Source organism: Rhea americana, unplaced genomic scaffold (genome assembly GCF_003343005.1).
Source record: "Rhea americana isolate MKP2758 unplaced genomic scaffold, rheAme1 scaffold_12, whole genome shotgun sequence".
Lineage (NCBI taxonomy): Eukaryota > Metazoa > Chordata > Aves > Rheiformes > Rheidae > Rhea > Rhea americana.
The window spans coordinates 4,884,049-4,899,432 of NW_028185261.1; the positions used below are offsets into that span (position 1 = coordinate 4,884,049).

General features: G+C 34.9%; 2 protein-coding genes across 2 annotated transcripts; one reads left to right on the top strand and one right to left on the bottom strand.

The window, feature by feature from the left end:
• Positions 1-2: 2 nt before the first annotated feature.
• On the top strand, positions 3-5,105 carry FKBP7 (FKBP prolyl isomerase 7; the record flags this gene model as incomplete). Its single annotated transcript, XM_085321173.1, has 4 exons — positions 3-160; positions 1,253-1,404; positions 3,857-3,990; positions 4,743-5,105. Coding segments are annotated over 4 exons (606 nt in total), but the record flags the coding sequence as incomplete, so codon positions are not given.
• A 1,718-nt stretch (positions 5,106-6,823) lies between these two features.
• PJVK (pejvakin) lies at positions 6,824-15,022 on the bottom strand. Its single transcript, XM_085320967.1, has 6 exons — positions 14,812-15,022; positions 13,183-13,378; positions 11,551-11,692; positions 10,533-10,650; positions 8,532-8,636; positions 6,824-7,125 (listed from the first exon to the last, which is right to left on the bottom strand). Exons 1-6 carry the CDS (start codon positions 15,020-15,022, stop codon positions 6,824-6,826), a joined length of 1,074 nt encoding a protein of 357 aa, XP_085177093.1.
• Positions 15,023-15,384: the final 362 nt, after the last annotated feature.

Here is a 15,384-nt window from a genome sequence, read left to right on the forward strand (position 1 = left end):
TGCTGGCGGCCCCGGCGCGGGCCGAGGCCGCTGCGGAGGAGGTGAGCATAGAGGTGCTGCACGTCCCCGAGCCGTGCAGCCCGCGCAGCAAGAAGGGCGACCTGCTGAACGCGCACTACGACGGCTACCTGGCCAGCGACGGCTCCAAGTTCTACTGCAGGTGGGTGAGGGCGGCCCGGGCGGCGGCGCTGCCCCGCCTGGGCTCGGCCGCCGCCCCGTGTCCCGCGGAGCCTCGCCCAAAGCTGTGCGCGGCGCTCGGCCTGGGGGCAGAGGCTGCCGGCAAGAGCGCAGATGGGCCTGCGAGATCGGAGCATTTTTGCCAGAAGCTCGAGCGCAGCACACGCTTTACGCTTCTATAGATGGCGCTGTGCAGCGCAGCCACGTTACACTAGTGGTTTGCAATATTCCTGCCGCTTCCCGGCTTTCTCCCCCTTTTCCCYGTGCTGCCTTACTCTTTGTCCCGGTGTTACAGCTTTTATGCTTTTGCCTCTTCATTTCACCCCATCTGACCATCACCAGGCTTCTTCAGTTTGCCTTGAAACTCCTGGGCAAAAGCTTTATTTTTACAATGTCTCGCGTAATATTGGCATGTCTCTCWCTTTTACGGACCTGCCTCACTCCTCACCCATATTTTGACAAATCTTACAGACAGTATCCTACTTTAATACACAATCTTGATTCGTCTCCCACTTCTGTGATCTAAGGTAAATACACAGCATATACCATAACTTTAACTTTTGAGCTACGTGCTGCTCATGCGCAGTTCACTATAGCTCCCTCGGGGATACCTCATATGACCAAAAGCTCAGTTAAATGCTGAACATCTTAACTCCACAGAGAAGTGGGTGGGCGTGTACTGTAGCAAAGACTGCCAGATCACYATGACACTCGCCTGCGTGCTCCACCCCATCCCATCCCACAAGGATGCGGTGAGAACTCTTGGGACATTTTTAATTCTCAGCAGTGAATTGCTCTCAGCACTCCTCCTCTCCCAGGCTTTCTGCAGCAGAAGTCAGGTTTTTACTTTGATTTAAAAAGGAGGTTGCACTTCACATGTCTCAAGATTTGACCCTCAGTAAGTGATAGACATAGCAGAAAAATGGGATTAGTACTTCAAATATTATTGTACTCTTTATGTTTTAATAATGTAATGCACACTTCTACTGTGACTGCTAACAGTAACGTTACTTACTTAAAAAATGTATGAATACTGAATTCATAGTTATCCACTCACAATATTTTTTTTTAATAGTCGGACGCAAAACGAAGGTCACCCAAAATGGTTCGTTCTGGGTGTTGGACAAGTCATAAAAGGGTTAGATATTGCTATGATGAATATGTGCCCTGGAGAAAAACGGAAGGTGACCATTCCTCCATCATTAGCGTATGGACAGCAAGGATATGGTAAAAAATAATAACAATAATAATACTAAACTTTGTGTCTTTTCTGTGTTAGTTACATYTTCAAATGAACATGTAGCATTGTAAATGACTGTAAGAACTGGCCTGCCATTATTTTTGGAGGGCAGTTAAGGTGATGACTGCAGTGGGACCTAATCTTGCTCGTTCCTGTGCAGTTTGAGTAGTCCTTACCATAGACCCACTGCCAGACCTTGCAGTTTGCATCAGAATTCAGTACAGTGAAGCACCTGACATGTTTATCTGAGTATGGCCACAATACCAAAAATTGACAGCAAAAGGAAGATCTCTTTCTAACCTGCATACAAGCAGTTTTTGTCTTACTATTTTATATTCTATTCATGTTTAATTTCTATTATGTGAGTGCTACCTGCCTAACCTTTTAATGAAATCCTGCATTTTCTGAGCAAAATGAAACGTAATCTACTGCATGCCACTGAATCATTTTAACTAGAAACCATTTCTTTAAAAAACTGCTTACATTCTGGATAGTTAATGGACAATGCCAYGACTACATAATAATTGCAATAATACAATGCATGAAATGGAGTTTGAATTTCTGATATTTACATGTGCAGTATATAAAAATAAATAGATAAAATAGATAGTGCCAGGCCTAGTCTTGCACACTGTTTCTGCACTCCAATTTTAGAGTTTTTAAATTAATCTCTAATTTGGATATGGTAGTTTCCATGAATAGATAACTSCTGCCGCATGGCCATAGCTTCATGATGGTTTTGTGTCAGAATCCCATTAACCAGTTTCATCCATGATACAGTTCCACTGCAGCCTGTGAAGCTTACTAGCAGTGAGTTTTGCCTCTACACATARACACTGTTTTAATAAACAAGTCTTGTAACAATAAGGAAAAACACTTGGTACCAAACAGAAGTTTTCTTAAAATCTAATGCTAGCTGTAACTATTTGTTCTAGGCAGGACTTCGAGAAGGTATTTTTTTTCCTACAACATTGCTGTCCTCTGTCTCAGCGTATTCCTGCATGCTGGGGAAGATGCCTGCCTAATCTTGAATTAGAAAAGATGCATGTGGCTTTTTAGGTCTTTACATATATTTTCTTGTTGGTATGTATATTCTTAAAAAACTACTGGCACTGAATTCTAGTATTGTGTCTTTCTTTCTTAAGTMGTATATAAATCATAGCATATCTTCAGATATATTTAAAACTTTTACACTTTTAAAGCTTGTAAGATTAAAATCTTTTGAACTCTGAAACCTGTCACTGTATTACAGATATTTTAGATGAGAAGTGCAAGTAGCAGTTTTGTTTGCCTTCTGTTTATAAACAAATCAATTCTTTTCCTGTTCTGTAGCTCAAAGGATGGGCACAAGTTCAAAATTAACTTCTGTCAAAATTCTGAGGTTACAATGTCATGCTTACTAGCTTTAGCTAAGGGTTGCATGTTTACATTTTAATTGTATACTGCATGATTTTTGGATGCTTTTTTTGGCTTGACTTTCATATCTTGTCATTTTGTTCCTGTCTTTTTCAGTATCTTGTGTGATAATTTATTTGTATGTAAATATATATATATATATATATATATTTTATTTGTGTATACATATATATATATATATATATATTTTATTTCATTTTTTGGCCAGATGCATAGTACAATGACCTGTGTTTATAGGCAGTGTTTCTTTTTCATCAGATGTCAGATAATGCTTTGACATAGGAATAATGAAACCTACCATAGTTTCTTTACTGGGACCAWACAAAATACCCACTAGTTCATCTTTTTGTGGATCTGATAACTTGCATTCTGTTGCTTCTTTCTAACAGCTTGCATATCTAAAACACTATTTTGCATAATGTTTTTAACCATAGGTGTAATCTCATAGGAATTTTATAAAGCCTAATATTATCTGCTTGTTACCTCAGGCAAAAAAATACATATGAGCATTGCTTTAGTACTTTAATCTTTCAAAATCAGATTGGAGATACTAAATAAAGGTATTAATCCAGCGTCAATTTCTCAACGTGAAGCCCATCATCTGACAGTATGTAAAATGGTCTGGACTTCAGAAACGTGATCTGTGTTTCATGCTATACAAATCCTCCTCAAAGTTGTATATATCTTAATTTTTAAAAATTTTGAATTGATATGAGAAATTTAATTTTGATTCAGGGAAGTATATTGTTTGCAAATCTCTCCCAAGAGTTTTTTATTTAACACAGTGACCTGTTGAACCAATCCTATTTTTTGTTTTGCCAGTACCTTAACAATCTTCCTCTCTATCTGTGTAATATTTAAATTCAAGGTTTAGATTGTCATTCTGTTACCAAATTGATTTGCATATTAATACCGCCTTCCATAACAGAAAAATAAGGCACTTTATATGTGCATTTGTCATATGTGTGATCTCTGACCATAGTGTCTGATTTCATAAATGCTTTTTTTTAAATATATTCATAGCACAGAGCAAGATTCCACCCAATGCAACATTGATCTTTGAAATTGAACTTTATGCAGTAAATAAGGGACCACGCAGTGTTGAAGCATTTAATCAAATAGACAAGGACAGTGACAAGAAGCTTTCTCAACTTGAGGTAATATGATGTAACTTATTTGGAACAGGTCATAATTCTAAACTATAGATACAGTTAATTACTGTTATCTTTACATGAGCAGCCACAGATATAGTAAATTACTGTTACCTTTACGTGAGCTACCACTGCTTCAGTTATCATGTAAAGCTTTTGTATGCTTACACAGACTACACTGTGCAATGTTCATGTTTGCTTCAATATGATGGTGTTTCTCAGACTYACTAGGAAACAAACTTACATGTCTGTGCAGCAGTCATAATAGCTCACGTTTATATTGTAGGTGTGCTTGAAGGTAGCTGTTGAGTACTCCTGGCCTAAAAGCAAAAATAATGCAGAACTTGGCACTAAAACAAAAAGGCCTGAATATTTATTCAGTTTCTTAGACACAGTTTGTGACCTAGGTGTTCCTGAGAAACAAACCAGAGATTAATCTGGACTCTTTCTGCTTCTGACACTCTTAAATTGCCAGAAAAAACATAGTATTTTTTGGATGTAGATTATTGCTCAATACAAATTCAGAAAGTGCCAGAAGTTTCAATGGCCACTTCTTGAAAATTTCTGTTATCTCTGCTGATGAACGTTACACCCCCAAAATCTAAAGGCTATTTAACATTTTGTGGAGATTTGACATAGTTTTCTATGGAATTTGAAATACTAGGAYTTTTTAGAATATATATTTTGATTAGAAGTGTACCTATACACTATTTTTTATGACACACACAGCAAACTCAATTTTGTTTCTTTTCTTTTAGATAAGCCAATATTTGAAGGAAGAATTYGCAAGAGATGGCAAAAAACGTCATCCCTCAGTCCATGATGAAATCTTAGCTGATATATTCAAGAAGAATGACCATGATGGAGATGGTTTCATATCAGCAAAAGAGTACAATGTGTATCAGCATGATGAACTCTAAGTACTTACAAAATCTCTAGCTGTTTTCTGGACATTGAATTTTAAAAATTTGCAAAATAATTCTTTGTCACAGAATTTTTTTTACATTTTTTATAGCATCTTTTTATATCTCTTAAGGTGATTGTAAAATCTTGTTTTTAACATTATTAGTCAAATGTATGATAGATTTTACAACAGAAAGAAATAAAACTGGAAAACAGCATGATTTATTACTAGTTTTTTGTTATATCCTAATCTACAGTATTGCTYAGTGGTCTTCCTCATTGTATAAATCACTGACCGAAATAGTTATTTCTGTCCTGTCAGGCACAAAAAAATAGTTCTAATACCTGTTGACACAATTAGAAGTTCCAGGTCCACTGTAGAATAAAATGGGAAAACAGAATCTCAGGAAGGAAAWTTTATTAAAACTCTGTTGGGTTTCTGCTGGCTTTTAGGCCAGGTTCTCTAGGAATTATTATTTTGAAGAATTATGCATCAAATTTAGCTATTAAAAGTCTTAGAATAAATGAATGCTATCTGTAGAATTTAAAGGGAAAATCAGGTTTTTAAAGGAACATAAAATAACCTCTGTAATAGTAAGTTGAATCATTTAGCATTCATGAAAACTTAGTATTGTAAGTGAATTTTTAAACTTATTCATAATAAAATTAGCCAGTTCATTCAACAGTACAAAGTTAAAAATCTATGAGATACTGTTTTATTTAAATGAGATTGAACATGATAGGAGATACTCTATATTGACCTGAGTAGTTATCTGGGTGTGATTCTATTTTCCTTCACATTGGAAAAATGCAAAGAACAATTATAATTAGTATCAGACATTAATTCTGAATAGTTGATTGTTTCTCTTACACAAGTGTCATCATAATACTTGAGTAACATCTTTTAATTTCTTGTGAGGAAAGTGATTGCTGTGTTTATTTCAACATAATAGTTAGATGTACACAGTGAAAACRGCAGCACAAATAAAAAGGCTTCCACGCATGGCTTATTTTTAACATCATTCTAAAAGAGGAAAAAAAAAAATTGTTTTCTCACTTTAAAATATCGTGAGAAGAGGCTGGATAGCATACCAATCAATGGCACTTCTAATGTGTGTTTATGGTGTTTGAGACTATTCTGCAGTGCCCTCTAGTGTATTTATTCTCTACAGCACAAACTTAAGTTTTTGCAGTTGTGGTCCATGGACTGAACCTTCACACCCGAGTATGTAGGTCTGATGTTTTTATAAACATTTTCTGCTTAAAAAAAAAGGGGGGGGGTTCTAAACACATAAAAGGCACAAAAGTCAAGAGCAGATATGATCTAAAATCCAAATGCAAAATGTGGAAGGGCTAGTACTTTTAGTAATCTAAACAAACTACTGACATATGGTAATCACATCTTAATATGAAACTCTTATCCCCAGGTTTAGGTGTTTCCTTTTATAAATGAAACGTTAGACCAAGTGAACTTTTTTAACGTGTTTTTTAATCTGATACTTTAATGAAACATTCATGAGAGCACTAAATAATTAACACATTTTCTCATTTTACCATGATACACCAGTATAGGTAAAAGGTGCAACATCTTTGGATTTAAGAACAAGTTTGTGTAAACAACTTATTTATAAATAAGTTCCAGCATATATTCTGACACAAAATTTAGTCCGTGTTTAATTACCGTGAATGATGAAACGAGAAAGTGCTAGAAAGAAGAAAAGTAAAATGTCAGGGAGTGCACCAGGGCATTTTTGAGTAACTAAAGTCATTATTTGTATTTGTGAAGCAAATTGTTTGGAAATAACAGTAGTGTAATAAAATGTTTTGCACTTTTGCTATTTTACATTTAAAGAACTTAAGTCAAATGAATAAATTTTGAAAAACTTGTGGCACATTTATGCCCATGTCTGCAACAACAGGCACTTACCTAGATCAGTTACCTTATTTTGTTATGCCAGAGGTCAAAACAGGGCACAGCATGCAGTCGTACATACTTTTGTCCATTAAAAGAACACTCTAAGCATCCGTAGACCGTCTCCCTTTTAGAACTTCCCATTCCACAAAGGATGCAGGGACCTTTCGGGATGTTGTTATTAAGTAAATTAATTCGGACATGAGCCCCTTCTCTGAGATAGCTTGTAGAGAGATCAGTCATGCTTGCAGCTTTTTCATAATAATCTGTAAAAAGGTCCTCCAAGTAAGCATCGGAGTTACCAGTGGTATCCGCTACTCTTTTATCTGAAAAAAAATACACACACATAGCAATTGTTTGTCTTTACACTATCAATTAATTAGTTACATCTGTTAATCTACTAGTGGAAATAACTGATTTATGAAACCATTATAAGCTTTACACATCAAAGGTTACTTCCCATCAAAGGCCTTGTGAGATGAAAACTTTCCTTCAACTTCACAAAAGATACTGTGAATTTTTGTGTGTATTACCTGTACAATACAATTATTTTAAAAAGCACCTAAAATGATAGGCATGAGGCAAACTCTTGAAAAATTGATGCTAAATTACAGCTGAGTTCTTTCCTATGTTAATTTAKTTTTATCTTTTTATTTTCTAATTTTGTTTCCCCAAAATTACAAATTACGCTTACTTTGAGTGTTTACAAAAAAACAGCCAGTACTTAAAATGTTTAGAAATTTTGGAAGGCTCCACGCTGACCTTTTACAGACTTCTGAGCATCTAAAACCATAAGGGGAAAAAAAMCACTTCTGGAACTACTTATTTTTCTCCTCTCTCTTCAGTGACGGACCTGTTTAGATTAGGCAACAAACTTTTAGGAAGCAACAACTCAGTGAGGTGTGTTGTACCCCCGAAGATCTATCCCTTACAGCAGATGGGAGCAGCACTGCAGGCTTAGACCATGAAGTCCCTGGGTTAACCACCGGATAAACTGGCGCAAGGGCACTTACTTAAACAGAGCATCCTTTTTTAAGGATTTAGCTTCACTCTCCAATTTTCAGCTTTCCACAATACTTACACCAAGAAGAAAATAAATAATAAAGAAAAATAGGTTCTTGTTCTACATTCATGTATGTAAATCCCCAAATGTGCGTGACACAGTGTCAAGAGGCAACCTGCGGAAAGYATGATTACATAGAGTGAAAAACACCTAGTTTTACCAGAATGTTGTGTTCATATCTGTTGGAGTGTAAAAAGAAAACTCTGAGGSTATCTTGCCCACTTCCCGGCCATGTGAGGACACACCCCAAAGAGTGCATTCTAAAACTTAAATTAACATCATTTAATATATAAACTTCATGATAAAGACTTTACCATGAAGTATAATTTATATATAATATTGACTGTAAACTGCAAGCATATGAAGAAAGTTTAATTTTCATTGAAGTTAATTGTATAAAACTCTGTATCAGTTTATCATCAGCCACATATTTTTAAAAAGATCCAAGTTTTAATGAACAACAAAATCATAAATTTATTATTGGTGAAAATAGAATATCACAATATAACTTTCAAGAACTTTACAATCATTTCAATAGATAAATGAAGAGGTACATTTTTTATGAAATTTGTTCTTGCTTAAATGTTGAATCTTGCACACAAAATTAAACAAAAATACAAGCTTCATGCATTAATCAAGACATTTAGTTATAAGTATCAAATGTCATACTTCGATGGAACAGATTACTCCTCCACATCCTTAATTTGTTCAGTGAAGAGGATCCAGATTTCTCTTTTTCAAATCCTCCTTTTGAAATTGGAGTCACACAGAGTTCTGTAACAAAGAAAAGTAAGTTTTTAGAAGAAATCTTTAGAAGGTTTTTAGATGAAATATAAAAGCGCTAGTTGTACAACACAGCTCACCATAATATGTTTTTCTACTTTATAATAGGTTCATAAAGCTTACAGTGATAAAACACAGCTTTGCTAACGTTTACAATGAATAGGACCACTTCCTAATACAGGTTTGTGCACAGTGATAACTCACTRAACAAAATGCAATTGAGAGATTCAGTAAGATAGAACATCAGTTAATCAATTTCAAAACCTTAGTGGTTTATAAAAACATGTTGGATAAGTTTTTTTATATATTTTTTTCAAGTCAGTGACATATAAATGGAAATCTCACTCCTGAAGGAGAAACATGTCCATAATCTTACTTGAAACTAAAAATGAAAAATCATAAGCAAGGCTTACTCTGAATTCCGCAGTGATCTCATTCAACACAGAACTGACTGCAAAAACTGATTTTTAGATAAAAAATRAGTGTCACCCAGGTTTATATCCATAAGTTAAAAGATTTACAGTGAAATATATAGMTGGTTAATTACAAGGAACTGAAAACACATGTGTTTTATAGTTTCTCAGTTGAGAATTCTCTTTAATCATGTAAATACAGATACCAGTTTCATTGATTATTTCACTGACAATGACTTTAGCAAATCTAATGCATCCATCTGCCATTGCACAAAGGAGAAATCAAATTAAAATACTTCCAAAACTGAAATTGCTRTTGAGCTTATGTAATTGAATGTAAAGGAATACTGTACTATATTAATCTCTTACTTCTAAGCCCATGATTATGGCTGTTTTGGAATATATTTGAAGTTTTTACAGAAATGTAAAGGTATCTCATAATTTAGCATAACTGCTTTAAAATGCAGAGTTTCTGTCATGGAAGTTAGATACCGTGTATGCCAAASGATACGGACCTATTTGCAACTTCTAAAACAAGCAGCATTACACACATCTGAGGAGATAAAAACTATTTCCCAAATGCTGTCTTACTGGTTTTGCTATTAAAAAAATAGTGTTAATTATAGTGTTAAGCAATTTCTGTAACAGTTGAGTGGCTGTCACAGAGGTCTCTGTWTTCAAGTACACGTGAAGCTGGCTATTAAAACTTTAGCTAACACTATTTAAGTCAAAGAGAGTTTTATATTTGATTTTACATTTGCTATTATTCAGAATTAGATCAAACCGTAAAAATGAATTTCTGTATTATTACAAACATTATTGATAACACTGATAATGTTATAGGCCACAATTTAATTAGATACAGGCTATGATAAGAAATACTGAAAAATAATGTGAATATATAAAGTCTATCCTTTCCACAAAAGAATAACTTACAGGAGCTATGTAAAGTTTTGTATTTATTTTGAGCAATCAGGGTTATTTTTTGTAAATATCTTCAGATAACCAAATGTGGTAATGAGCTGCCAGATCGCAGTTAAAGCCCTGACAGAGAAAATATTGGCCTGGTTTTGCGAGTTCTGCATACTTTTCTCTTTGCTTGGGGTTTTGTACTTTCCCGTTCTATGTGAAAATTATCAGATGGTCTTATGAGCTAGTTCCTTAGGGGCCAGAAAGTAAGGATAGGATTTTTGTTCCATTCAGCTGTGGGATTTAAAAACAAAGACATTTTTTAAAGGTCATACTTAACTTTTAAAACTCTTTCCATGACAGCCTATTTTCTAATATCTGCATTGTTTATCTTTTCAGGAATTGTATCCCTTATAAAATCAGACCACCTATGCTTATAAAATTAAGAAAGAGGTATTGCATTTTATGGGATTGGGACTTATGTATACCAAGATCAAGAAAACTGTTTTAAAAACTCAGGCTTCTACAAATAATAGCAATAATTACAGTAATGCACATCACTTACCAAAATTACCATCCAAATGAATAAAAAGTTCAAATACACTAAATGCAATAGTTGTATGYGCAGGAAAAACAATGGCTTTGTCCCGTCCTTTACAATTTTGATCTTCAATAATGTGAAACTGTGATTTAGAAAAGCATTAAAAGAAAAAAAGTTTCAAACTGTCATGAAAAAATTGAAACAAAAAAAAAACAGAATAATAGCTTAGCGCTATATATTTGGAATAATAATACCAGCAGGAACCTTTGAAACAGAACATCAAATTTCACAACTAAATAATTTTTACATTAACAGCTGTGCACGTTTTCAAAGTTTGCTATAGAGACAGTAACCTAACTTGCCTCACGGTCATTGACAACTCTGKGAATGATTCGTCACTACCAGTAATGAGCAAACCTCAGAGGATCTGTAAGTTGTGCTGCTCAAACACACTGATAGTCTTGTGTGTGTGCRTGAGAGTCTTTCTCCATTCCACGCCTTCATCTTTCCAGTGACCTGATTCCCAGAAAACCTTACCTCTCCGACCCCCTGCAACCCGTCCCCATACTGCACCCCCTGCCTCCAGCAGCGCCTTCACAGCTCCTGTCCAAAGCCAGCTAACGCCTTCGAGAAATTTCGAGAGCATGTAAGACAGGGAGCAAGACGCTGACCGTCGTATTAACAACACCCCAGATTTGCAAGGAGTTACAGAAGACGAACGCTGCAATGAAAGATAGTTTAGATGTTTATTGGAGGTTCAAAGTAAAAAGAAGTAATTCCTGTGGTTTTGCTGAGACTTCACCCAAAGCAATGGCTCATTTGTCTAGCCAACCTTTCATGCATTTCCCGTCCCTCATTCACAAAAGCATGACTAATAAAAAACAAGTTCTAATTCAATTTACGTCAGTGCAATAATACCGACTTACTTTAGAGTCTTTCAGAGATTATATCAGTAAAAATGTGATTAAAACCAAATCATAAGCAACTATAAAGATAAGCTTTTTTTTCTTTTTAACTACAGAACTTTAACAAACATATTTACCCTCATTGTCTCCCCACGCATTCCAGTATGGACAGTTAATGAGCACTGCCTTGTAGTTCTAATACTTTCCATGACCACGCACAAAATTTCCATCCTGCTTTTTCTTGACTGATGGACTAGGCAATGATCAAAATTTATTTTTCTAAAATCAAGAAGCAGAAAAGAAATTCAGAGATTAGTAGTGACTTACAAAGCAGCTAATATAATTAGTAACTTTAAATCAGTAAATCACCATAACTTCTGTCTCCTGTCTATGAAACAGCTGAYTGAGGAGGTCTCAGGAACCTTAACACTGATTTTTAGTGAGTGCCAAAAAATTTCAAAGACAGCTAACAATGTAMCAATGTTAAAGAGGATAAGTGGACATCCTAGAAATTTATAAGTTTATCCTCCTCACAYTGTTCTTCAGAACAGTTAAGGAACTGTCAACACAGACACTAATTAACACAGATTTTTTTAAGAAGGTATATAATTAATGTCAGTCAATAAGGGTTTATGGAAACCAGATCTTTTTTAATAGTTATGAGTCCAATTAATGAAATCAATARCTATATATGCTATACTTAAGGGTTCCATAAAGCATTTGACCATCGACTATTTTGATTAGAAATCTAAAATGATACGTACAGAAGCTGGCATGTACTAAATGGATTAAAAGCTGGCTAATTGGCAGGTGTTGAAAAATGCAGAAGTGCATTTCTAGAGGAGCTCTACAGACATTAGCTTTTAGTCTTGAAATAGTGAATATTTTTATCACGAAACAAGGACACGCCCCAATTGTTAATGATAATATTTGGAGGTCACAAACATAGGAAAAGGTAGTGTAGAACAGGACACAGTTAYAGATACAGAGTGACCTGCACTGCTCAGTAAATAAGCCGAAGTAAACAATATATATTTGAATATACCAAATGGCAACCATGCACAGKGAATAATTTACTGAGCTGCAACACTGGGATTCAGAGGGACAACACCATGGCCAGACAGTAATCCTTGAACATATAAACAGAAGAACATTGCCTAAAAATAGGTGCATTATGTGCCTATGCATTYGGCATTTGTGCCAACACTACAGGAACGCTGAGTTGTTTCAGTGTCCACAGTTCAAAAAGAATGTTCTAAAAATTTGAGTGCATTTAGAGGAGAACCATAGAATATTATGGAAAAAAAAAAATCAAGCAGAAAAGTCTGTTTTGCTTTTCAAAGGAAAGATTGAGTAATGACCTCAAAAAATCCTGAAGTACCTACACTGGCAATAATTTTGGCAACACAGGATTCTGCAGTTCATCAGATRAAGGCAGAGGAATGATCCTATTTCTGAAAGCTCAAAGTGGATAATATCATTTCAAGCAAATTTTGAATTTTCAGTAGTATAGRATAACATATATAAGAGTTTTTTTATGAACTCTTCCTGTTTAGTCTATAGCCTCTATTGCKCAGGAGGTCATGTGTTTAATCACAGTGACCTTACCTAAGACTCTTTAGACTATAAGAAACTTTGAAAACTATTGTTGATTACCTAAAAATAACCAAAACCTAACTATTTCTGTATTAATGTGATTTTGTTCAGATGTTCGACCTAACTGCACAAAGTTTAATTATGGAACCAGAAAAGAACATATGCAATGTAACCTCGTGCTCAGTTCTTTAAGCAGTGTTGGTACTTCAACCTCGTGTTTGGTCACTATGCCAAACGAAGCYTTAAAGGCAACAGAATCTGATCCAGCAACATCAAAACCAACATCATTCATTATCTGATTTCCTCTTCTACCACTGAGCGAAACATCTGATTTGTCTTCATAGTTGAGCAATTGGTAGGATGAGACACCTGAGTAAAAGAAGACAATCACTGTATTGAAGAGTTCRAATGTAGTATTTTTATATGGCATTCTACATTTGTAGACAATTACTATCTTAAATTTTAATAGAATAAAGAGCAGAGTAAATCGTACTGTTCTTTCTGCAATAAATTAATGAAACATAGGCCCGCCAGTAACATTAATTTCGCCTTTTGCCTGTCGTGTTACTATTAGAAATACTTACCACACTTTCCACATTATAAGGCTTCCTACCTAATGTTTCCAGAGACTGTGTCAGTCTATTTTGAAGGAAAAAAATAGACTAATATTGACTTACTTGAAAGTTTGCATGCATTTATCAAAAAAAAAAAAAGTAGCCTCAAAGCATTTTTATAATGCTTTACTTGTGCTTTCCAACATATTTCTGTTATGCTACCAGAAAAAAAAAATGGAAACTATTGGTTGCCAAGTTAATATGAATAGAGCAGATAAAATACAGGTATTAGGCATCTAAGTACATTTAATAATATGGGTTTCATGCCATCCTTTTTAATTCTTTGAAAGTTTTTGAAAAAGTGACATTATAAAATCACCTAGTGTATATCCTATTTATATTTAACAAAAGGTTTCATACATTTTTCATAATGCTAAAAAGATTAGAAATGCTTGTATGTATTACAAACAAATGGAAAAATGAAAATTTCATTAATTTCCATTAAAAATTGATATATGTATACTATAGCCCAGAGATATTAATTATATGGATTTTTCAAATAAAAATAGCAGAAATGCAGAAAGTGTAGTTCAATTTTGTACCTCCTAATTCTGACAGAATCTCCTCAAGCCTTCTAGCATTACACAGCAAGGGCAATTTAAACACAGTTAAATTCTTTAAATATATGAGAAAGATTACAGACATGGAAAAACCTTTTGAAATCCCATTACTTCAGTCAGATAACTGTTGCCAAATGTTTGTGCCTGTGTAGACCCCAATTCAGCAAGTCAGCACAAGGGAATAACTAGCATGAAGTAACACAGAACTGGGACCATTGGCTCTCCTGRTGTCATAGATACCAAAAGTGGATATATAGAGCAAGGTGAACGTTAAAATGTACACATTTTAAGCAGCAATTAACATACATTAATACATTTATCAGGAATCTTGTGATTTTTGAAAAAACATAAGGCTTAACTGAAGTTGTTGTGTACTAGTACAGGAAAATATAAAGGTTTCTCAATAAAATTGATTTTTTCATGCTTGTTCCAGAAAGACATGTTTTGTATTTTAATCAATATTTGACTTGTGCTTTTTCCCTAAATATTTATTACATGGTTAACAGAGATGAACTTTCTTACAAATGTGCTAAAGAAACATCTTACCACCTGTACAAGGTCCAACTACAATTCTATATTTACTGAAAAACATACATTTTTCAGCTTTAAATAAAGATAGAAAACTTACCTGCAGAAATTTCCTTCTCCCCTTGAAGAATGTCTTTTAATGTGAATGGCGTTGAAGCAAATTTAGACTTTTTTGAAAGAAAACATTTCCTTTTCTTAATTACAAGACTCAGAGGTTGGTATTTATCAGCTTCGCTGAGACTGGGCACAGGAACTAGTCTTCCTCCATCACCAACCTGTTTAACAAAGTTTTTGGTTGCAGCAGCAAACATATTATGGCATTAGCAACGATAATAATAAAAAGCTCTGTATCAACTGCAATTTCCAAACCTAAAACCCATGTTCAGATTGTTTGCAATGTTCTTTCAAATAAATTCATAAAAGAAAAGCTGTCAAACTTTTTTATAAAGCAAGTTAATTTTTTCACTTGGGAAGAACCAACAGCATCTCAGCTACGCAGCTTCCCAAGTCCTCCCTCTCTGGAAGACCTTCAGCCAGGCGCTCCGGTTCTGCGTAATGAATAATGAATTACCGGCGTAAGCCGATAGGGAGACGGTTGCCCTTTCCTCGGCAGTTTAACGCCGCCCTTCGAAAACGGCAACTGTAATTCGAGAACCAAAGCCCGTGAATTCCG